At 36.3% G+C, this 23,320-nt stretch overlaps 13 protein-coding genes across 13 annotated transcripts; 8 read left to right on the plus strand and 5 right to left on the minus strand.

The window, feature by feature from the left end:
• Window positions 1-26: 26 nt before the first annotated feature.
• Window positions 27-2,140, plus strand: FDP41_012344 (uncharacterized protein; the record flags this gene model as incomplete). The annotated part of the gene is made up of 6 exons (XM_044702854.1): window positions 27-372; window positions 449-503; window positions 552-1,035; window positions 1,105-1,460; window positions 1,517-1,594; window positions 1,648-2,140. The coding sequence occupies 6 exons, from the start codon at window positions 27-29 to the stop codon at window positions 2,138-2,140; spliced, it is 1,812 nt and encodes a 603-aa protein (XP_044566400.1).
• A 43-nt stretch (window positions 2,141-2,183) lies between these two features.
• On the minus strand, window positions 2,184-4,034 carry FDP41_012345 (uncharacterized protein; the record flags this gene model as incomplete). The annotated part of the gene is made up of 1 exon (XM_044702855.1): window positions 2,184-4,034. One exon carries the CDS (start codon window positions 4,032-4,034, stop codon window positions 2,184-2,186), a length of 1,851 nt encoding a protein of 616 aa, XP_044566401.1.
• Window positions 4,035-4,540: 506 nt separating this feature from the next.
• FDP41_012346 (uncharacterized protein) lies at window positions 4,541-6,472 on the plus strand (the record flags this gene model as incomplete). The annotated part of the gene is made up of 1 exon (XM_044702856.1): window positions 4,541-6,472. The coding sequence occupies one exon, from the start codon at window positions 4,541-4,543 to the stop codon at window positions 6,470-6,472; it is 1,932 nt and encodes a 643-aa protein (XP_044566402.1).
• A 10-nt stretch (window positions 6,473-6,482) lies between these two features.
• FDP41_012347 (uncharacterized protein) lies at window positions 6,483-8,763 on the minus strand (the record flags this gene model as incomplete). The annotated part of the gene is made up of 2 exons (XM_044702857.1): window positions 6,483-8,204; window positions 8,542-8,763. The coding sequence occupies 2 exons, from the start codon at window positions 8,761-8,763 to the stop codon at window positions 6,483-6,485; spliced, it is 1,944 nt and encodes a 647-aa protein (XP_044566403.1).
• A 189-nt stretch (window positions 8,764-8,952) lies between these two features.
• Window positions 8,953-9,759, plus strand: FDP41_012348 (uncharacterized protein; the record flags this gene model as incomplete). The annotated part of the gene is made up of 1 exon (XM_044702858.1): window positions 8,953-9,759. The coding sequence occupies one exon, from the start codon at window positions 8,953-8,955 to the stop codon at window positions 9,757-9,759; it is 807 nt and encodes a 268-aa protein (XP_044566404.1).
• Window positions 9,760-9,974: 215 nt separating this feature from the next.
• FDP41_012349 (uncharacterized protein) lies at window positions 9,975-11,501 on the plus strand (the record flags this gene model as incomplete). The annotated part of the gene is made up of 1 exon (XM_044702859.1): window positions 9,975-11,501. The coding sequence occupies one exon, from the start codon at window positions 9,975-9,977 to the stop codon at window positions 11,499-11,501; it is 1,527 nt and encodes a 508-aa protein (XP_044566405.1).
• Window positions 11,502-11,697: 196 nt separating this feature from the next.
• On the plus strand, window positions 11,698-14,163 carry FDP41_012350 (uncharacterized protein; the record flags this gene model as incomplete). Its single annotated transcript, XM_044702861.1, has 1 exon — window positions 11,698-14,163. The coding sequence occupies one exon, from the start codon at window positions 11,698-11,700 to the stop codon at window positions 14,161-14,163; it is 2,466 nt and encodes an 821-aa protein (XP_044566406.1).
• A 75-nt stretch (window positions 14,164-14,238) lies between these two features.
• On the minus strand, window positions 14,239-15,072 carry FDP41_012351 (uncharacterized protein; the record flags this gene model as incomplete). Its single annotated transcript, XM_044702862.1, has 1 exon — window positions 14,239-15,072. One exon carries the CDS (start codon window positions 15,070-15,072, stop codon window positions 14,239-14,241), a length of 834 nt encoding a protein of 277 aa, XP_044566407.1.
• A 3,266-nt stretch (window positions 15,073-18,338) lies between these two features.
• On the plus strand, window positions 18,339-19,328 carry FDP41_012352 (uncharacterized protein; the record flags this gene model as incomplete). Its single annotated transcript, XM_044702863.1, has 1 exon — window positions 18,339-19,328. One exon carries the CDS (start codon window positions 18,339-18,341, stop codon window positions 19,326-19,328), a length of 990 nt encoding a protein of 329 aa, XP_044566408.1.
• Window positions 19,329-19,441: 113 nt separating this feature from the next.
• FDP41_012353 (uncharacterized protein) lies at window positions 19,442-20,034 on the plus strand (the record flags this gene model as incomplete). Its single annotated transcript, XM_044702864.1, has 2 exons — window positions 19,442-19,624; window positions 19,804-20,034. 2 exons carry the CDS (start codon window positions 19,442-19,444, stop codon window positions 20,032-20,034), a joined length of 414 nt encoding a protein of 137 aa, XP_044566409.1.
• Window positions 20,035-20,264: 230 nt separating this feature from the next.
• On the minus strand, window positions 20,265-21,147 carry FDP41_012354 (uncharacterized protein; the record flags this gene model as incomplete). The annotated part of the gene is made up of 2 exons (XM_044702865.1): window positions 20,265-20,863; window positions 21,045-21,147. 2 exons carry the CDS (start codon window positions 21,145-21,147, stop codon window positions 20,265-20,267), a joined length of 702 nt encoding a protein of 233 aa, XP_044566410.1.
• Window positions 21,148-21,613: 466 nt separating this feature from the next.
• Window positions 21,614-22,030, plus strand: FDP41_012355 (uncharacterized protein; the record flags this gene model as incomplete). The annotated part of the gene is made up of 1 exon (XM_044702866.1): window positions 21,614-22,030. One exon carries the CDS (start codon window positions 21,614-21,616, stop codon window positions 22,028-22,030), a length of 417 nt encoding a protein of 138 aa, XP_044566411.1.
• Window positions 22,031-22,331: 301 nt separating this feature from the next.
• On the minus strand, window positions 22,332-23,115 carry FDP41_012356 (uncharacterized protein; the record flags this gene model as incomplete). Its single annotated transcript, XM_044702867.1, has 2 exons — window positions 22,332-22,565; window positions 22,747-23,115. 2 exons carry the CDS (start codon window positions 23,113-23,115, stop codon window positions 22,332-22,334), a joined length of 603 nt encoding a protein of 200 aa, XP_044566412.1.
• Window positions 23,116-23,320: the final 205 nt, after the last annotated feature.

Raw genomic sequence — 23,320 nt, forward strand, 5'->3', positions numbered from 1 at the left:
CATGATGATGATTCATGTAAATAAAAATGCAACCACGTTCTCAACGATTGGCGGACGATTATAAAGAAGCCTTTGCATCATCCGTTTGTAGGAGTAACCACAACAAACACCCGAGCTCATCCACCATGCCCGTGTCATTCACACGACAATATTTCAAAGAACAGCTGGACCTTCGGGATGAAACAGAACGGAATCATGGCATGTTTCAACACGTAATACTTTTGCAAAAAGAATTAGAAAAGAGGACCAAACGACCATCCATAGGCGATCCCACTCTGGCTGGTATGGACCACCCACAGTTGTCGGATCTTTCAAAAAACTCTCAACTCGAGTGGTTAAAATCACAATTTCTGGAAGTCATGAGAGATAAAGGTATGTGGAGGAAAATTGTTGTTGGTGCATGTGATGACAATTATTTGTTTTCTTTTTCATCATGCGTCAACTATAGCTCGAATGATGGATCAATTGACTGAACTCAACAATAATTTACAAGTTTCCGAAAGGTAAATATTTCTTGGAGCGTATTTATTTTTCAATTCTGTTTATGGAAGGAAATTGGAAGTCATGTCGAAAGAGAAACGAGAACTCGAAGAGAAAAACAAAAATCTAAAAGAACAAGTAGAAATTCATAAAAGAGAAGCAGATTTCTTTTTAATTGAAATTGAAAGAAGAGATGCAGAAATTAAATCAATGGATAATTATCAGAAAAAGTATTTGAAAGAAGTTGATTCTATTAAATCAAAAGATCAAATTTTGAATGGGCAGATTAAGCAACTTCAAGCATCATTAATTCACATGTCAAATTATATTCAAAAATTAACCTTGGAATATAAGACTCAAATGATGCATATTTGTAAGGAGCTAGAGCAAGAACAACAAAAACGATTTAATTTGGAACAACAATTAGCAATGAATATGTCACTTCAAGATACAAATTCGTCAATAGCGGCAGCTCATAATTACTCTGAGATGTCCAATTTATTGCTGGAGAAGTCAACAAATAATAGTGAAAAGTACGAGCATGTATTGACCCATGTATGTTATGATTATTTCTTCTTTGATTCATGCTCATAGTTGTCTCATATTTTTTATTATTATCAACAGAAAGGACATGACACGCCCATTCATTGTGTTTGCTTTGGTTCAGACCCAAATATTTTAGCTTCTTCCGATGATAGCGGCTGTGTAAATATTTGGAAGTTTTCAGAAGAAAATCCTGGGTTGTATAACGTTGAAAGTTTGCAAGTCTCAACTCATGCAATTACATCTGTTTGTTTTTCTGATGATTGCTCTAAAATAATAACAAGCTCAAAGGATGGAATTATTCGAATCATTGGAGCACGAAAATCATCTGCTTTTTCAAGTCTGAAGGGACATACCTCTCAAATTACCTGTGCCATATTTGTAAATAGTGACAATCAAGTATTTTCTGGCTCTAAAGATAAGACCATGAAACTATGGTAAGTAGTTGAGTTTTGTGAGTGACGTACGAATTCTTATTTTCACATTTCAATAGGGATATCTATGAACAAAAGTGTATCAAAACGTTTCTACCTGGAAGCTGTTGCAACTCAATGCAAAATATTACAGATAGGTATGTTTTTATTTAATAGAAAAGATGATTCAAACCATGTGGAAATGACATAGTTTGGTGATCTCTGGACATTTTGACAAAACTCTCAAATACCATGATTGGAGACAGCAACAAAAGGTTTGGGAGACACAAACCGATCATACTGAACCAATTGTTTATGTATCAATATCTTACGACCGTAATTTCGTTTTGACCAATTCTCGTGATAATACTTTAAAAATTTTTGACTTGAGAATGAATAGAGAGATACCACCTCATCAAACCTTAACAGATCCTCAATACTTTTGCAGCTCGGAAAATCTAACAAGAGCGCACTTTAAACCATTCTCATCAACAATTGTTGCAGTTCCCTCTTGTGTCAACTCATTTACAGAAAACAGTGCGAATGGTATTTTTATTTTTGAGCTCGGTAACACCTCCTCAGCTTATCAAGTTCTTTTACACCAAAGCAGAGTGAATGACCTTTCGTTTTCTCCGACTGGTTCTGCAATAGTAGCGGCAAGTACTAGTGGAAATTTAGAAGTTTACAAACAAATATCCATGTAAGAAACAAGAGTCAATAATAGATCAGATTGTTCATATAATGTTTTTATTTATCTTGATCATTCCTAGGGGTTTCATGAAAATCCCAGTAATGCAACTGTGATTTCACGGTAGTGTGCAATGATTGATTGTGTGTTCCAAATGAAAATACTGGAGGGAAATAACTGAACTCTTTCCGCACATACGAGCCCAGGATTTTCAGTTTTCTTTCCTCTACCTTGTCCTCTTCATGCAAGCTGGGTATTGAGGCAATGTTAATATCTGCAATGAAGTCATCTTCAATGTCAAGCGATATTATATACTCTTCAGTTTCCATTGTTTGTAAGTCTGTGAACATGATGGTGGAATGGCAAATTCCATCCTTGTTTGTTTTCCTAGATGTAACTTTGAAAGGAAGGAATGTAATATCGTAACCTTGGAAAAACACCGAATCAAATACTGTACATTCTTGGTGGAACTCCTCCCTTAATCCATTGGACAATTTCGCAAAAGTTTGTCTCAGCATCTCCATTGATCGTTTCCTTCTTGCTGCTTGCCACAACATTAAAAAATCGTTGCACAGCTTTACAATTGCACCATCAAACTTTTCTTCTTCTGGAGTTTTGAAAATGCTCTTAATTTCTTCAGACGTTCCTTTATATTCGTTGGCACTGCAATAATTAAGGGTTGATGATCTTGAGGTAAAAGGTCGCATGTCCATGGATAGGTTATCAAAAAAGTGAGAGGTTAAAAAGGGAATGGGTTCTGCATTGGTAATACCCTTCTCCTTGTCCGAAACCTCAACCGGTATCCACCCTAAATTATCGATCCACACTTCAGCTTTTGAATGAAATTCTGTGTAAATGAGTGACGGAGAGATACCTGATTTAAGCAACCGCTTGTGTTCTTTTTTCTTATCTGTAGACGAGCATTGATATCCAAAATGTGCTCGGGAAGGAATGCTATTCGCTCGACAAATGGCAATAAATACTGTTACTAATCCAAAAGAGCTGTCGCTCTTTGCCTCCAGCACAGTGGTTGCAGAAACTCGCTGATAATTTGTCGGCTTGATGTCAAGAGACGCCCATACGGCGTTGAGTCCTCTCTGTAAGAAATCGATTGCGTCTTCCTCATCACGTATTTCCAACTCATGCTTCTTCTGCCATTTAATGAAATTTGGGTCTTTGTAATTATAAAGTTGGGTTTCAGAAGTATAGAAGGCATGCTCTTTCGGTTCTAATCGTTTGACTGGTTCCAAGTTGATTTCTCCTTCTCCGGTAATTGGAATTAGTTCTCTCTTTGTATATTTCCATTTAAAGATAAATTCATGAACGGAAAAGTCTTCCTCTCCGACTTTTTCATTGTATTTTACGAGATTGCAAATAAACAGTGGAATTGGCGACTCAACAAACTCTTGTCTCTTTTCTTGATGATTCCTAAAATCTTCTCCCATTGCAATGTCGAAGCTGTCGCTGGACGAAACAATATGAAGAAGGTTATTTTGTTTCTTCTTGGAAGGTCTCTCCTGAAACAATGTGGTGTAGAAAGAAGTTAAAGACGGGTTTGTTTCGACTTTGATATCTGTTTGGTAGAACGGTATCTCAGGAGGTACTGCAGTGCATAAAAGATACTTTTGATTCTTATACAATGATGAATACAATGATGCTTCGAGATTTACGCCTTCATGGTATTTGATAGCGTATTTAGTGGTAATAGGGCTTTGAAATTTGCTTGTATGAGGTGATGTTGCCCCTGTTTGTTTAGAGTCTCCTCCCGCTGGGTTTGGTGTATTCGGTGTATTTTCTCCTGAAGGTTTTGCTACCGCTCTTTTTGGATGAAGTATTGCTGGTGTTGGTAATGGCTGATGATGAGCTCTTGCTCCTCCAACATTCTTGTCGGTAACACAAATGATGCCCATTTAAGAAAGCAAATGAAAGAGTAAATTTAGAAAGCCAGGTAATGACTCCTTTTGAATGATAGAATTGCTGTTGATGATATAATCTACGTATAAAACACTTATTATATCACTCCAACCCGACGACCTGTTGATGATGTGAGTCCAAGTTGCGTAACGATCGAATCGTAAATAATTGGAGGGAAATCAATACCGTGATTCTCCCTTGCCAGCGTTTGTGGTATTTTTTATTCTGAAGTTTTCATCCGTTTCAAAGGATTGTCTCAAGATTCCTTTTGCGTCACTATATATTTGGAACCTGATGTGCACATCTCCATCACAATGAGCATTTGCAACGAAAGAACATTCTCCTAGAGTATGGAAATCTCAACATTGAACACCACGTGGTGTCTTGTCCTTAACCATTTATATGTTGATACGTACGTTTGCTTTTCGGTGATAAACAATTTTAATAACGGAAATCAAAAAGCAACGTTTTGGCGCCCTTCAAAAATTTAAATACCAACAAAATGACGAAAAAAGCTGCTGGGAAAGGCTCTTCTTCACAAAAGAATACTCTTCTTAATTACATGGGAGGAGTGAAACAACAGACGCATTCTCACTATGAATGCATCAATAAAAAGAAGAGTGATGTAATGATGATTTTAGAGGATGGAGATCCAATTGAAGTTTCGGACTCGGAAGATGAAACTATGAAATTATTGGATGATGAAATTTCAAAGGAGAAGAATGAATCCAACACCACAACAAGAGCATTCTTTTTTACAACACCAACTCCCAAATTTCCAGTCCTACAGAGTAACAAGATGGGTTCATTAGCTTTTACTCCAAAAAACAAACTTTGTGTGTATCCTTTCAATCATCTCTATGAACATGACACGTGCTATCAACATGCACTACGATATAATCAGCCTCCGGTTCCATTGCATTTGTTTTATCACAAACTGTCGGGACTGCCATTCTCACATCATGTCAAGCAATCTTATCAGAGAAAAGAAATTTCACGATGGTTCAGCTCAAAACCAGAGCAATTAATGGAATTAACTCACATGTCAGATATGAGTATGAGTGAACATTTAACCAATATGGATGTTCTTGACACTGACACGAGTAGTTTTTTTGCTTTTGGAACTCACAAAGGAAGGCTACAAGTTCATAATATGGATGTTGAGGTTTGCATGGAACACAATTTTGGAGATCAAATTACGTGTGTCATCTTTAATCCACATTTACACAATCTACTTGCTGTATCAAATACCAACACTTCTACTGGCTCAGTTTATTTATTTGATTATTCTACAAAAAAGGTTGTTCACAAGCTTATTGGAGAAAATATTGTGGATTTTAAATATTTAGATTCCAATACATTAATTGCCTCAAGGAAAAATGGTAGAATAACATTACTAGATTTAAGGCTTCCCAAAAAAGACAAATCCTCTAAATCAACCTTCACACCACTGCAAGCAATACAACAAGAAACAAAGCCATCATCCCAATGTCCGTCTCCCAATGCAATTACCAATAACAAGAAATTTGGTGGATTAGTAGCCAAGAGTAAGAAATCACAATCCAAAAAACAACTTTTTAAACCATCCGTTTCGAGTCTTTCTATGACCTCTTTAGAGACTTTTAACAATGTTACTTTCTGTAGGAATGATCCAAACTTTATACTTGCGTCATCCTTTCATGACTCGCTCATTCGATTTTTTGATATGAGGCATGGACTTGGTGACCATTTCCAAACTGTACATATGGAGTCAGCAATTAAGGAACTCTACACACAACTGAATGGACAAGTGTTTGAAACCTCTCTGGAAGCTCATGCTCAACCACAAAGGCAAACTAACAGCTCCACTGCCACTACTTCAACGAGCTCTACATCATTCATTACTGAAAATGGTATTGTTTTACAGGAATTAACACGGTTAGACAGAAGAGCTCCATTAGCATTTTATAACAAACCTACAACAACTACTCCAACTACTGAGGGTATCAAATATTTCGACCTCACACCAGATGGTAAATTTATTTATTTCATTTCAACTCTTGGAGGGGTTGGTCTTTATGACATAGCAGGAAAATCTCTATCGAAATACTTTCAAAACAAAGCTTCATTTAAGCTCGATGTATTCAACCAAAAAGGTCATTTATTGGAAAACGAAAATGGAACATATTTCTTTGCTCCGTATGGCTCTCGAGTTGAGGTATTGGATTGGAGTCGGCCTCATGTGAAACAATGGTTTACTGTCGATCATCAGAAAATCAGATCCAACTCGACCAAGCCAGAATTGTACATGCAAATTTCTCATGCTTTCAAACCGGAGCGACATCACAACATTGCTCACGTTCGCGTAATGCAACCAAACACTCCACAACGAAAAGTCGTGTGTTCAGAATATGACAACAGACTCGTTGTGTTTAATAATAATTTAAATCAATAATTTGAATAAGTTAAAGTTTTTCCAACATGGAGGAAATGAAGTTATCAGAGTTAATGATCTTGGTCGTTAAAATGATAAAACGATGACTTGAGAGAGATCTTAAAGCACTAATTTCAGCTAAAGTACATCCGCCCAAGAAAACAACAACGGTCACATCACTTGACAGCATTGTTGGTGTGATACTCTCTCCAATAAATTCCAGGTGCTCACTTCCTTTGAATAAGTATTCCAAATTTTCCCACTTGCTGGTCGTGAGAGATTCTTGAATAATTCTACAGCTCATTGGAGCATAACCAGAGTGGACATAAGCCATATTCTTCTGACTCGTTTCATCAATTTGATCCTGTGCAACTAGATTCAATCCTTTTTTCATAATTCCAAATGGAGAGGTTGACCAGTTAATCTTTGACGCTGATTTCTTCAACAATCCAGCTTCCTCTAAATTCTTCAAACTCAAAACAACAAAGTGTCCATAGCTATGAACAAGTTCTTGTCGTAAATGATCATATTCAGATTGGCTAAGTCCATTTCTCACAATACTGTAAAGACAAATCAGTCTCAATACTGACGTAAGACTGTCTTGCCTTATAATACAAGTCTCGATATACTCAATGCATGCTTTTGGATCCTCTCCTGACAAAATATCTTGTTCCGTTCTAATTCTTCTTCTGAATTCTTGTTTTGATGTTTCTTTTTTAATTTCTGTAGCGATGGTGATGTGTGTGGTCAGATCCTTGTGTTTTTGTTGAACTTCAGGTAATTGTTGGAAATATGCTTTGATATCTTCGAGAGAGGTTAAATTTTTCTTTTCTTCATAAATCTTATCAATTTCTTCAGTGATCGCTTGTAATTTAGCTCCTACTCCAAGGAAATTCAAGTGACGAATTTGTTTGAAAACCTCATCGTCATCGTTGAGAGGCAATCTCGTTGGTACTCTTCTTACTTCTTGTTCCTTCTCATTGTCGCCATCTTCTTTTTTCACAGGTTGTGACAAGAATGGAATTGTGACCAGATTATTTTGAATTTTGTAAAATAAATCTAAAAGACCTTCATATGTTAATGGAGTGACAAGAGGACTCACTAAATCCACTCTTCTATCAAAGAAAATCAAATTTCCAATGCTTGGATTCACTTGATTCAATACATTTTCTGACCTGTGTTTCAAATCTTGTAGAATTTCAAAAGCTATTTTGGCACTCTTTCCCACATATTTAATGTTTGGAATCACGCCATACACAGATTGTAATTTCATCACTGATCTTGCCACACTATACAATGCAGAATAATCACCATCAATTTCAAATTCTTTAAAAGCATTTGGTAACTCCATGGACAACAAATCATTATCAAATGGAATGAAATCCAGTGAAAATTCCAACAAGGGTTTTTGAATGTGTTGCAGAATATTCATCTTTTCCAACATGACTTCACAAATCAAAGTCCTTCGTGGCACAAACACGACATAAATATTAGGTGGTTGTTGTGGTTGAGAGGACATGATGTGATTAATTTGAGAGGACATGATCTTGAGAAGATCCATTCGAGGTCGTGTTATATAGAACACACTTCCTACGACCGTTTTGAATTGGATTTTCTCTTGTTTTAAAACACCAATTTCTGGTTCCGAGGCACCTGTTCCTTTTGGAATGAAGAAAGAATAGGGAACAATGAGTGAGAGAGAACTGATGAGTTCTGGATCAAATACAAAGGCTTTGTGTGGGTTGGGTACTTGCTGTGGTTGTTGATGATCATCATTACAGGAGGGGATGAGAAGGATGGACCATCATCATCATCATGATTGGTATTATTTGTTGTTGTTGTTATTGTTATTGTTGTACAAAAAGACAATGTTGATGAAATTGGTTGTTGTTGTTGATATATGAGATTATATATTCGTTCGTGATGATGATCCGATAGTTATTGATCGCGACAATATTTCAGTGGATGGAAATTAGAACAAAATTAATTCATAGTATAATAATAATTATCAAATTTGTTGGAATAATCAAAGCATGAGGATCGGATCCATAAATACTACTGCTACTAGTAACTACGACCCGCATACATACCACTTCTTCAATTAATTCTCTCAGTTCATCAGCAGCTAATTTCCTAAACAAGGACAAATTGACACTACAATTCTGTAATTTGGGAATGACTGATTTTACTGGCTTCTTGAGAGCCTTCTTTTGCTGAGCAGAGGGGTCTCCGCCACCGAGATTGATACTTGACCTCTCACTGCCACTACCCTCTGATTTGTTGTCATCGAATGCTTGTTGATTGCCCAACATTTTTTTGATTATTGATTGACGCTTCCATTTTGGATAAATCTCGAAAAGACTCTTATGATGTATTTGATGATACAAGTAATGAAAGAATCCCCTCTCTCTCGGGTGCAATGTTGATATTCCAATAGGTAGCACAGACTGAAGAATAAGGAAATTATTGGATTTTTATTCTATTTCAAAAAAAACAAAAAAATGACCGACTTTCTGAATGATGCCTATGGCAATCGGTGCTTTGATATTTACAGAGAGGTTCGGAAAGAATATAAAAAGTTTTTGAATCAAGACAAGGAGCTTCCTACAAACCATCCATTGTTATTGAAATTTCATACATGTTTATATAGACCATTTTTGAATATTGAAATGCATGAGAAATTGAGAAAAGATTTGAATAATTGTTTGGTGGAATCGGAAGAAGATTACTCCAAGTGCGAAAACTATGTGAATGAACTGAGAAAAATTGGCTCTTTTGAGTCCCAGGAGAATGTGTTTTTTGATGTACACAGCACTGTTAAAGTTCAAGGTGCTTCTAATCAATGCAAAGACCATTTAAATAAGGCCAGAGAATTAATGTGTGATGCTTTTCCTGAAAAACACGAATGCGTGGAATTGAAAGAAAAATCATTTGCATGTATTTCAAAGGTAGCATGCTCTGAATTGCATAAGTTGTCGAGTGAATGTTTCAAAAAAAACGAACAAATGGAAACTGATTCATTGTGGAAATACCTTTTCAAAGGACAAGATGTTCAGACGAAAAAGTCTTTTGAACAGTATTGCAGTAGCATTCAGTCGGACCTCATCAGATGTTTTGACAAGTATTTTCTTCTAGGAATTGTAATGAGACCAATCACACGTTCAGAAGAGAATCTTGACGAAAACTCTCACTTTTATGGAGCTGTTACTCTCGATGAGTTGAAGAAAAGACAAAAGAATATAGAAAAGAGAATAAGGTATGAAAAAGAGCAAGAAAGACGATTCAGAGAGCAACAGCAGAAAAATTAGGGATCTCACTGATGATCTAAGAATATCCAATACATGCATCCATAACACCGTTCAAGCTGCACAGACTTTTCATACAGCTAGCTGCACTAAAACCTCACCTTGATGGTTCTTCACTTATTTATAAAAGGGAAAGGTAATTCCTAACAACTGGTGTCATTAAAATAACCTGATAAAATTCACCACCAGAACTAAAATCGGTCCGTCCTTTAAAAAAAATGCCTCCATCATTGCTGCAAGAAACTCATCGCACATTCGAACAAATCGAAAAAGCTGCCAAAGACACCACAGACAAGATCCTAGAGTTTGATATTAAATTATGTCCGTGGGAACAGCTTCTATCAAAATATTGTATTTTAAACAAGAATTTAGAAACGATTCAAACAATGATGAAGAAGGACGATTCAAATTTTAGAATGGCTCTTCTTCATCCGAAGGATGCTTCAGTTGAAGGGCTCACACAAGTAACGGAAAAACTCAGTGTTTATACTCTCGATCTTCAAAAAACAAAAGATAGCAAGGACTTCCCACAAATAACTAGTAATAATCCGTTGTCATTCACATTCTCTAATCAAGCCGAACAAATCGAAAAACGAATTCATCATGATGATCTTGCCACCTTTTGTTATACACTGATTGATAAAGAATATAAGAAGCCAAGCGGATCTCTTAAAAAGAAGGATAAGACATCAAATCAGCCAAGAGTATTTAAATTTGAAGAAGCCAAATCGTTATTGCAAGATACATACAAACAACGAGATGCATCAATACGAAAACAACAAAAGATGCGAAAAAACACTATAATGGATTCTATTCTTACTGGAAGAGACCTCATAGTTTCTGGAAGTGACATCCAAATTCTCAGAGACCTTGAGAGAAGATCAGTTTATGGAACCGTGTCGAAAAGATCAGCAGAAGAGGTTTTCAAGCCAAATATTCCTCCAGCTACTTCTACCATAACGACCACATCTGGACCTATTATATCATCAAACACTAAAATCAAAATCTCGACAATTCCAAATGCCTCTATGGCTCAGAATGCTGCAACGTTGCAAACCACTATGCCACCAACTGTTAAGAAGGAGGAACCAAGTAGTGCTGCAACACCAATTGCACAAGATACGAAAGGTAGAACAAAGAAATCTACTTCAAGTGGTACAGCCAGACAAAGTGCTAAAAAGTCTCCTAATCCTGTCACTGCACCTTCTCCTACCGTTGGAAAAACACCTTCTCCTTCTACTGCAACATTGAATACTTCTACGACAGTTCCACCATTTGTAACACCTGTGACAACAACTCCAACAGGTGTTGCAAATACTCCTCAAATAGGTGCAGGAAGAGGAAGACTTCCACCAACAGGAACAGCACTCCCTCAAACACCAAAGAATGTGCAACTAAGACCTTCCACTACACCTGGTGGTGTTACCAGTAGTGGTGCTACTCCAACCACAACTCCAACAAATGCAAGACCAATCTCTGCATCTCCAAATACAGCAACCATCACTCCAAACATGATTTCTCCCAATCAACAAAATCTGCTCCTTCAAAATGCATTATTACGATTCCCAAGTCTTCCTAATGCCCAACTCGCTGCAGCCTATGGACGTGGTTTACCATTGAGACATCCAGCGAATGCTGCAACCATGATGAGACCTATTAACTTTCCAATGAACATGTATCAGACTGCACCAACCAATCCTCAACAACCACCAAACACAAATCCTTCACAACCTCAAAAGAAATAAATTCCTTTGTTCAACATGAAATAATTCCTTAATTAACTGCATTGCGCATTATTATAATATAAAGAATAATAATTGTTTATTATGTGTCACTCGTAAAGGGTGGCATGCATGAGCTATGCATTGTACCTCTCTCACTAGTTTTAATGTTTTTTGGAGACAGTTCACTTGTGACAAACACATCCAACTCACCTAAAAAATGTTTCATTCCGAGCGGCCGCCACTTGATGATCACTCAAGATTCAAACTCACTCCACTCTCGGAGGAAGAATATGTCAACACAACAGACCTTCCACCTACCATTCACAATCCTCCTCCTCCTCCTCCTCCTCCTCATACAGAAACACTTCATCAAACTATAAATTCCGACAGTCTTAAACAACAAAATTTGACCTTCGATCGAATGTTGTTGGACCCTCCCGAACCTGTTGATTCATCAACTTTCATACAAACCTCCAAACCAATTGTGAATCAACATTCAACATCAACCACTACTACTACCATGATGATGATGAATCATTCCATACCAACAATAGAAACAACAACAACAACTCTTGCATCGAATGATGATGATGATGAGGTCGTTGTGATGAATTCATCTTTAACTCAAAGTCGTCCTCATCATCACCTTGATCATGAACCATCCATCCTTTCACAACAAATTCCTTCCTCCTCCTTTTCGAATCCATCTTTTCCTCTTTCCATCTTTTCATGGATTCAAGATAAATTACATTCCAATCCAAATCGAGGAGATGTTGAAAAATCCTATCTGCCACCAGAAGTGTGTGTGAGAATTTTTCATTATGTCGATCATGACAGTTTATTTACTAGTATTCGCCTTGTTTGCAAACAATGGAGACAGTTGATTGAAGAAGAAATGTTCTTCATGCCAGTGTCAACTTTTTACAAAATTTTGAAACAAGAATTACAAATGTTAAAAGAAAAGGAAAACAGTTCGACCAATTTGGAACATTCGAATTCAACAACCAATCATGATTCGACGACGACGATGATGACTAACACTGTTGTGGAATTACCTCCTTTATCACAAATTGAAGAAAAAGATGTCAAATTACAGTTACTTCGATTTTTACTTTTCAAATATACTCTCAAATACTACAAAACGTATAGCATTGGATTTAAGAATTTTGTGAAAAGTACCTATCTCAATTTTAGAGCAAAGGAAAAAGAATTGAATTCTAAACTTTCACACCCAATTACTCCTCCTGCGAAGTTATTTAACAAAATTGGAGTTTCTAGTGAAAGTGTGGATTTTCTCTTTTTGAAAATTATGTTTTTTGAATTTACATCAAATGAACAACAAGAAGAATATAGCAAATTATTACACGAAGATTCCACAAATTCAGAACATCAAAATAATGCTCTCTCATATGGAGATGGTCACATGGACCGAAAGTTTTCAATTATTCTTGAAAAGAAAGAAATTGGATTTAATTGGTTTGAAATTTACACAAAAGTGAGACAAGAATATCATACTTTTACTCGATTTATGAAAGAGAGATCAACCTCTCTCGATCAAATGTATCAAATGACTCGATTATTCTATCTACCATTCGCCATGCTTTTAATTGTCATTTCCATGTTATTGGCATTTCTTAAATATATTGCCATTGATTATGCAATTCATGAAACTGCCTATGATTCTCTCACTCTTCCAGAATTTGATTATTTTTGGATGATTTGTTTTGGACTCATAATTCTTTCAGTGACTATTCTTTGTAACATTCCATTAACGGTCATTTTACGAATATTTAGAGATTGGATATATATTGTAGAGCAGTTTAATATTCGAGAAAGATACAAATCCAAGAATATCAAATTTTTCTTTCGTGTGAAAAAACATGTCTATTTTGGAGAAATACTTCGAAGAGCTCTCATTCATGCAGGAATATTTGTAGTATTACTAGGTATCATCGTGTCACTTTGTTTGCAATGTGTAAGATTAATGTTTCCTTTAACCATTTCATATCATGCCTTTACCAATTTTGAATTTATGAGTAATTATCTCACTAGAGAAACATTTGAGGAAGGAGCTGTGATCATGTCACCCTTATTAATTAGTGCTCCATTTGCAGCGTTGAGCTATTTCTTGCTTTCCAACAGAGTTTACACACATTACATGCTTTTGTCCAATTATAACTATTTGTGTGGTATGGCCTTTTTGTTTGCTCTTCATTCTCTTTTTGGAATGCTATTGATTGTGTTCATGAGTGTGGACATGTATTTCAAAGTGATGTGCGTTGGGTCATTAATTTTACTCGTTTTTTTCTCTAGTTGCATATTTGCATTGAGTTTTGAGATGAAGAAAAACATGGTAAAGAAAGGATCCGAAGAATTCAAATGGATGGTTGCAGATGGCGTCCTATTACTATTATTCTTTTTGAGCTTGTCTCTATTTGTGATTGGGTTTACCATCAGCAAATATGTTGAGATGCCAGTAGTTGTGGCTGGTTTACTCATGATTGTGCCATTGTTGACTGCTTTTGTACTTCTCAGTATCAATGTCATATTCGCAATGGTGAATGGCAGGAAGAGTTTGTTGGGACGACTTTTGAGAACGACCTTTCACTTCACAGCGACTTCCATGTCATTGGTAGGTCAGACTAAAAAAGCAACAGCATCTTTGGGACGAGCAAAACAATAATGTCAATGAATTAAACAAAATTCCACATGCACCTCAGTAATTCAAAAATCCAAATTAATATTTACTCTGTTTTCCTTAGAGTTTAATGCCTGAGTGAATGGCCACCACTCCAAATGTCAAGTTGGTATACCTGACATTCTTGAAACCTGCGTCTTCAATCATTGCTTTGAATTTAGTTTGATTAGGGAATTTTCTAATACTCTCCACAAGATATTGATATGAATCGTAATCATTTGCAACAATTTCTCCCATCTTTGGAATGACATTAAAGCTATACCAATCATAGATAGACCTAATAATCATATCAGGAACCTCGCTGAATTCCAAACAGCAAAAACAGCCTCCAGGTTTTAACACACGGTATGCCTCGCTCAAAACCCTATCAATGTGTGTGCAATTTCTAATACCAAAACAAATAGTATAACCATCAATTGAATTGCTTTCAATTTTTCCTGTAAAATCTTCAGCATTGGCTTCCAACCATTCAATATCTACAGTGGGAGATGTTGCAGCTAATCCCAATCGGGAAGCATTGTCTTTACCAACTTGCAACATGGAAGGGTTAATATCACTAATAATAACTTTGCTTTTGACTCCAGAATCCACAGATGCTCTTCTCAACGCTTCCACAATTCGAAATCCAACATCTCCTGTACCGCCAGCAACATCCAAATAGGTTCCTCCTGGTTGAGGCTTGTAATAATATTGAACGAGCTGGTCTTTCCAAACTCGATGCAAACTTCCACTCATCAAATCATTCATGATATCATAACGACTTGCTACATTATGAAACACTCCTCCGACAAGTTTTTCCTTTTCTTCCTCGAGAACAGTTTTGAAGCCAAAATGAGTAGTCTTGGCAGAGTCTTGTAGATGTTGTTGCTCTGATAAGTTATTTGTGTTATTCATGCTGAATTGCTGCTTTACATTATGATGATATGAATTCGCAGTGGTATTGAACAACAATCCCGATGTCGCGATTTTTGATTGGGAGAAAGCTCTCGGGAGAAACTGTGATGATGAGAAGATTTGTTTTTTCATTTTTGTTTTTTGCTTCAAAATTCAGAAACTGACAGCATTTACTTCTTCAAATATTATTCTCGCATTTTAAGTAAATTGATGGAAGATGACAGACTTGTACTGATAAAAAGAATATTAATACACTCCGTTTCTAATCGTAGAGAAGGTGATATAGCTCAGACGGTAGAGCGTTGGTCTAATAAGCCATTGGTCGTCGGTTCAATCCCGACTATCACCAATTACTTTTTATGTTTGGAGACAGTGTTTCGTGAAGAGATGCAAATCATATCTCAAAAAATGCATCCAAGAGACATGTGGACTATCCTCTCACTTCCTTTCATTCCATGGTGAGTCTCACTCACGTTCCTTGTGATCTCCTATCTTTTGGAATATTACATTGTAAATATCCGTAAGATCGAAGCAATTCCAAACAGAAAATTGTTCCAGTCCTTCATTTCTCTTCAAACATTCTTTCAAGAACAGCTCCACGGGCTCGACCGACTGCAAGTACTCATCACGGAAGAATATTATCAAAATTGTTACAAGGCACATATGGAAAGAAATTAGAAAGAAAACGAACATTTAATAATAATAACAATAATATTAATAATAGACCATTTTCGATCATTCCAAAATTGAGATGTGAATGGTGTGAGGAATATATTTTTGGAAATGAGAAAGATTGAAAGTTGGAAAAGAAAATGACATTTTGACACAATTTGTACAAGCGCGAAAGAATTTTCTCTGGACAACGCCCACTCGCTCCAATGATGATGATAGTTCTGATCGCTCATCGTGTTTTTACCATCCAAAAATAGAGCCATTAACAATATTCGAGAAGTATATTCATACTTTTACTCAACATCGCTTTCTTGGAATGACCAAATATCTTCTCAAAGATCATGCCAGTGCTGATATATTTTCAAAAGGTATCATCAATTCTACTCATCATGAATAGTTTCATCCTTACCAAAGACTTACAAGGACAAGATCCCAACTCTCCTCATCAGTTTGTAGAGCTTTTAAAAGGAAAAGAGAACAATAAGACCATTTATTCCATCGAGCTGTCTAAGGAATGGAGTGAGGCAGCCATTATTAGTATTGGAGTTCTCTTTTCAAACGCGTCGCTCTAAAATGCATGGATATGAAAGTTATGGAAGAATTATCTACATTGTTGAATTTGAAGAAATTTCCCAATTTTACCTTGTTGCAAATTCAATTTGATTCAATAGAGTCATTGAGTGTGAATAGTGTTCATGTCATTGTGAACTCTTTGGCTGCAAGAAAAATATGCTCCCAAATTAGGATTGAAATCTTTACATCTTCTAGAAAATTGTTTACAAAGTGCGGGTCATACAGATACGTTATTACGAACTCTCTCATGTACAATAAGGTACCTGAAAGTTTATACATTCTAAATGCAACTTTAAAATCAGCAGATACACTTGCAGATTTTATAATTACTAACAAGACCATTCATGAAATTCGATTGACTATTCGTATGAAAATTACACATCGGATCATTGCTTTCAATTTGAAAATTCAGAAAAAGTTGAATTTACTTGTCCTCTTGTTCAAGTATTTGGAGCCATGCCATTGAATTGGACTCTGACTTCGATTGATGGTATTATGAACACGATAGGAATGTATCAACATTTGGATCGGTCAATCATGTAATTGAACGTTTTCTTGTTGAAAAGATTATGCAAAGAAACAAAATGCAATGTGTGATCAATCGTTACATGAGTAATACTTTGAGTAGAGGCCTTCTGCTGTCTGATATTACCATCTCCACTGCCATTGCTTGACACTATTTGATGCATAGAAGTAGTACTTGCTCATTGTAGAGAATGAAACATTGGAAGAGGTATTGAATGTTGTTGTTGTTGTTATGATTATTGTTAACACAATACCTATAATAATGTTTTAACAACACTTTACAACAGATTATTTTCAGAACCTCTAAACATTGCAATTACTGTAAATTCAACTCAATGATTATTATGCGCTAATCTCTCTCTACCCCTCCGTCACGACATTCCTATTTGTGTGGGCATGCTACATTTTAGAACCATCTATTACTCGTATACGTTCATTATCACCAAGATGTATTTCATATAACTTTCACACGAGATTCATGATGATCATCACCAATCAACAATTGAAACATATTCTTTTCCTTAATATTTACCTATCTCTATGGTGAGTCATGATTCTTCATTACCAAACTAAACATTTTTAAATTTGTAAACTGTGTTATAATTCCACTAATTGACTAAAGATGGACAAATGTGTTCAAGAGTCACAATGATTTGGTATTCCCAATTCCAAATAGAAGAGTATTCCTTCGCATCTAGTGATATTCAATATACAATTTTATTTCAAGTCGATCCATGAGCGAAATTGATTTTCGAAGGACACATTCGAGAGTATTATAATTCATTGAACAAGGACAAATTGACTCACTTGAATACTACAGTCCTCAACCTAGGACACTCAATTCAGAGAAATTCTCAACCATACAACAACATGCCCCACATGTCTAACTATGGTTCAAACGTCATCCTATATGAGAGCTTTGCAAATTGTCGAATGAAGTCACTTTTTCAGTCCTAAAACACGTAAACCTCAAACAAATCACTAAAAGGGCCATTCTCCTACCAATCTCGCCAAATAACCCTTCGACCATTGCTCTACTTTTCCGAATCACCCTCTCCTTGATTTGGTATCAATGAGATTTATTTGTATCGAGTGTGCAGTTCATTATCCATTCCCATGAATCTCTTGTTTTGAATTTCAGTACCAAAGAGTCCGTTTGAGAAACACAACACAAGCTTTAAAGAGTATTTAATGGAATCACCAGAGAGTACGGATCGAGTTTTCCAATCACAAAAAAACAACAGAAAGAACATCAGTCGAGAGAAGACGACGACGACGTTTACAATTACTCTCTATAGAAACAACCAAAAAATCATTCAACAACACCACTCTTGTGAATCCAACTCTTCCTCCTCACATCCTTGATGAAACGACACACACTCACTGCACTTTCGTTACCCATTCACACGATTCACCAGAACGACCACAACGAAGAGGATCACCACCACAACCACAACTACAACTACCACCACCACATGGAACACAACGCCAGGAGGATGGCAACTACAACCCACTCGTCCTCCTCCATGACCTCATCAACACCAACACCTCCACTACCACTACCTCAGAATACAACAACAAGTACTCAACCACCTCGAAAGAATGCTCTTCCATTTCTGAAAGACATTTCTCCAACGTTGCCATTCCATCAAGAAGCAACAACACCAAGGATACACAAAGGATTGCCACCACCACCACCAACAACAACACAATGGATGCCTTCTTCGTCCTCATCATCCTCATTGAATCACTCAAGTACCTCAACGAGTCCATTGGATGTCTCCTCTCCCACCATCTATACAAGTACCAAGGTTGTGAGAATATCCTCTCAACAACAACAACAACAACAACAACAACCAAACTCCTCAATGATGATGACATCCTCTCATCAGGAGATGAATGTAAACAGAAATAGAAGATCCTCCTCCATGTCCTCGACCATTTCAAGGAGTAGTAACATGACTACTTCAACCATGACTTCTGCTGCTGGTTCTTCCATGAGTGATACAGATGTCATTCCAGGACCTCAATCATCCATAACCAAGAAGAGAAAGACACGGTGTTGCCGATCCATTGATCGATTGGAAATTTGCAAATACTTTTCCATTAAGGAAGAAGAGGCTGCAAAGGAAATGAACATTTCCAAGTCCAAGCTCAAACGTGTCAAGAAAGAGATGGGTATTTCGAGATGGCCCTATCGAAGACTGGAAGCACTCAACCAAGAACTGAAAGAAGTGAGAGAGTTGATTCATGCTTCACAAGAATCTGATGTGAATGGTGGTCATTGTGCCAATGCTAGCAGCAGCTCTGAAACGAGCCAAGTGACCAACTTGACACAATTATGTCAACAGGAGAAGATTCTCCAACAATCGATTGACTTGATCTATCAAATGCCAAATATCATTGTGAATCAAAGCAATGAGAACATTAAGGAAATTTGTTTCAAAACCCAACGAATTTCATTGAACAATTTACTCAACCTGTAATAAATTTATAGATCCAATTTGACCCGATTTCTATCATTATTGTGTAACAGAGTTTGACCTTCAACTCGAAACAATTTGTGTTCAGAAACATCAATTTTTTTATCCCAACAAAAATGCAAGACTCATTTTCTTCCTTGCTCAAGAAGTTGTTGCCTTCTTCTTCTCACGGAAGCACCACCACTCAACGTCCTTCTCTCACGACAGGACCTTTTACTAAACTTCAACTATTGCGGACCGCGAATAGAATTATTTGGTGGAGTGTCCCTCTTGCTTTCGCTTACTCACTGATGTCAACGGTACGTACCTATCATCATCATCTCGAATCAGCTTCATCAACCAATTATAATAATCCAACATCATCAAAATAATCATTTTTGATTGGTAATCGTTATTGTATTGATTGGAACGCGTATTACGGATAATCGGTCATTATTGTTTGATCCTTGTTTTTGCAATTATTATTATTGTTCTTTAGGCTCCATCATCACCTGAACAACAGCCAATGCGTATTCAAGAAAAAGCAGCTAGAGAGGATATTTCTAAAGCGCAAGAACAATGGAAAAACGTTCGAGAGGCATTGACTCCTTTCTGGCTTTCGGCATCTCTCAGAAACAAGCTCGCTTTCGATCAAGTGACTGAGGTTGATTTCTTAAAGGAATTGGAGTGGAAAATTGTGGATGGAAACGTGATTTTCAAGGAAAAGTAAATTTAGTTTGGGGAATTCAATTATTATTTACTTTAGTAAGACATTTTACCAATATTAATAATAAACTATTTAATATGAATGTGTATTCGAATAAGTGAGCAAACTGTACAAGCCCACACCTAAACAAAAATACATTATTCCTCAACAGGAAAGTGATAAATTTACAGTGTAACCAAGAGTCGCTAGCTCTTCAAAATGACAAGCAATCAAAATTGTCAAGTTTTCGATGATTATTTGTTTTCGTCTCCACTGTCTGTGTTGGGAGCATTTGGGTTGGTAGTGTTTGAAGCATTTGATGCTGCAGATGGTGATGAAGACTTCAAAGAAGCCTTATTATTCTGTTGCTGCTTTGAGGTTTTTTCTGGCTGTTCAGATATCGACTTTATCTTTCTTGGAATAATCTTCTCATGATGAAGTAATTGCTTGTTTTTAGTGACTGGACAAAGAGAAGAGAGAGCCTCATTGCCTTTGAAAAGTGCATCCAATGGGTCTTTGGATTCTTCTTTGAATGATTTTTGAGAAATAATATCTACAATTCTTTTGTGATGATCCTTTGGATAGTTCAAGTTTTCTTGGTCCACTACCTTCTTTTCTTGATGTCCTGAAAAAACTTCATGATCAGCAAGAGACTCCTGAATATCAGTCATGAGCAAATTCATTGAAAGAGGGTTTCCATTATTAATTGTTGGTATTAAAAAGACTCTGTCTGGATGATTTGGATGTTCAATGAAGAGAAGTTTTTGCCTCTCTCTAATTTGTGTGTTGTTGATAGCATTGTTGTGATATATTGAAATGTTGCTGTTGGAAAACATCGTTTGTCGGACGAGTTCTGTTGTTGTACATAGTATCATAAATAAATTGGTACCAATTCATGAAATAAAACATGAGAATGGATGAGAGATTGGAATATCATAACAGAGTATTTGAACGCATTCCAAAAGTGCGCCAGTGTAACATTGTAAATTTAGTACCTCAATAAATTTATCGTGAGCAAATGCCTGAATACTTACTGGACGACGACGATGATGATGAGGTCATCAAACAAGTGCTGGACTTGAGACCGCATGAAATGAAGGTTCGTTTGCAAAGGATCTTTGATGATGAAGAGAGCATTTTTTTTAATTTGGAACGATGGAGAACATCGGCAATCCTTGTGTGTGTTTTTAATAAAAGACGGGTGGGTGATGTTTTTGTTTTCGTAACCCAATCAACTTGTTGGTCTTGTAGGCAACGTTTCAATTGCTGATGAATCTTCAACGCTCTAAGAGATAAATGAGTCTGGAGGTCTTGATATATGGAGGATTATCTATTAGCAAGAGATTCAATTGGACGGTGAAAAAGAACAACTTGGAAAGATGACAATTTCTCTTTGTGTTGAATTTATTGCTTTATTTGTTGTTGTATTTACATGTTCATGAACACGACCAACAATTTTATAATTATTCAAAGATCAGGATGAGTGTAATTAGAACTTTCTCAACGGGCTTTCTTGGAAATCATCATGCTCGACAAGATGGTGGTGTGTTCCTTTGATTGAGTGGTGGTGCTAGTGTTGTGCTTCTTGGAAACATTCAAAAAAATGTTTTCTCTTTCGAGATCTTCATCACGTTTCGCATTGACCCTCATCAAGCACGGCAACAATAATTTATTTATTGCTTTTTCATCGGCATCATTGCGTGCTTTTTCATCGTCCATGATTAATAATAGCGGAGGCCATGGCAATACTCCCTACATTCAAAAAACTGCTGAAGAAGAAAATTATAAACTTGAAGATGCTGCAAAACAACACTGGAAGATGATTGAAGACTTCACAGATCCATCTGCCGAATTTTTGGATTTGGAAGCTCTTCCTCCTATTGAAGTTGAAGGTCAAACAGCTGTGTGTAATGGCTTCCACTCCAACGGAATGGGACACCCAACAGAATACATTAGAGTGAATTTTGAGACTCCCGAACGTTGCAAATACTGTGGAGTAAAATATATCAGAAAGCATTAATTCTCTTCAAAAACAAAATAATAATAATGATGAGTTTGAGATAATATCAATCCCTCACATTTATTTCTATTTTCATAATTCAAATTGTTAATATTTGAACGTCTACAATATTATGATAGTGTTATTGTTATTACTATTTACTCTTTCTCTTCCCTCAACATCAATGTATTCAAACATAGCTCATTATTCCACATATTGGCAATCGCAAGCAGCACAGGGACGTTTTTGTGCTGAACAAGATTTTATGGACAACCACACAACGACTCGACTGAATAAATGAAATCATTACCATGCAAGAAGCCTACAAGGTTTTATTCATAAAGTCTAAGGATAAATTATCGGCATGCATCTCAAAATCAACAATGGCATCAAAAGTTCTGTTCTCAAAATGAGTGGCCAGCTGTTCCAAGTCTGATTGTGATAAACCCTTGTTGTCACCTTTTTGAGCTTCTAATGCTACCTTACCTGGTGATTTCAGGTAAAATGTCTTGAATACAAATGTATTGGAGAGTTCTGAAAGTTTTCTATTGTCAAGCTTTTGGTTGTTTTGAACAATGAGCGTAAAGAATTGTGAGAAATCCAAAGATTAATCGTGGATTGATCATATTCCATAATATTTAAATTTAAAATAAACCAAGGCAAAAAAGAATTAACACAATGAAATCCATATTATTTTGAATAAAAACTAGTGTATGAATCACTCAAATCAAACATACCATCCAAAGCAAAGCGCCTGGGAAATTTTCACAAATTTTCGAAAAGATGGAAAGATGAATTGACGGTATGTCTACAGAAGAAGAGGAATCGGGAACAACATCTTGCGCAAAATAATATCCAACTATTGATTGTTCCTCCCCGATAATTGCATCAATTTGAATTAAAGCCATTTCAAGCAACGGAAGTGTACAGAGAGAAGAAACAGAATGACACAATGGAACACAATCTGTAATAATTACATGATCATCGGAATCCTTTTTTCCAATGAATACACCATTTGTTGTAGCGAAAGGAAATTTGAATGTATGAAAAAGAGCTTTATAGTAGGGTGTAGGTGAGACGAATGAAGTTTTGTTTGGTGTCGACATTTTTTGTTATGGGGAAAAGTTGATGTCAAGGAAAGGAGAAAACTACTAGACCAGGAGAACAAAGTGGACATTCTCGTAAAGAATTGAGCACTACCACAGTTTGAACGCGTTAAAACAATCTTGATAAACTTTGCTCAAAAGACCACGTTTTCATTTTTCATTGTAAAGGCGGTTGACCAAAAATTTTGAAAAAATTTGTTGAAAA

Source organism: Naegleria fowleri, assembly GCF_008403515.1.
Source record: "Naegleria fowleri strain ATCC 30894 chromosome Unknown tig13, whole genome shotgun sequence".
Classification (NCBI taxonomy): domain Eukaryota; phylum Heterolobosea; class Eutetramitea; order Acrasida; family Naegleriidae; genus Naegleria; species Naegleria fowleri.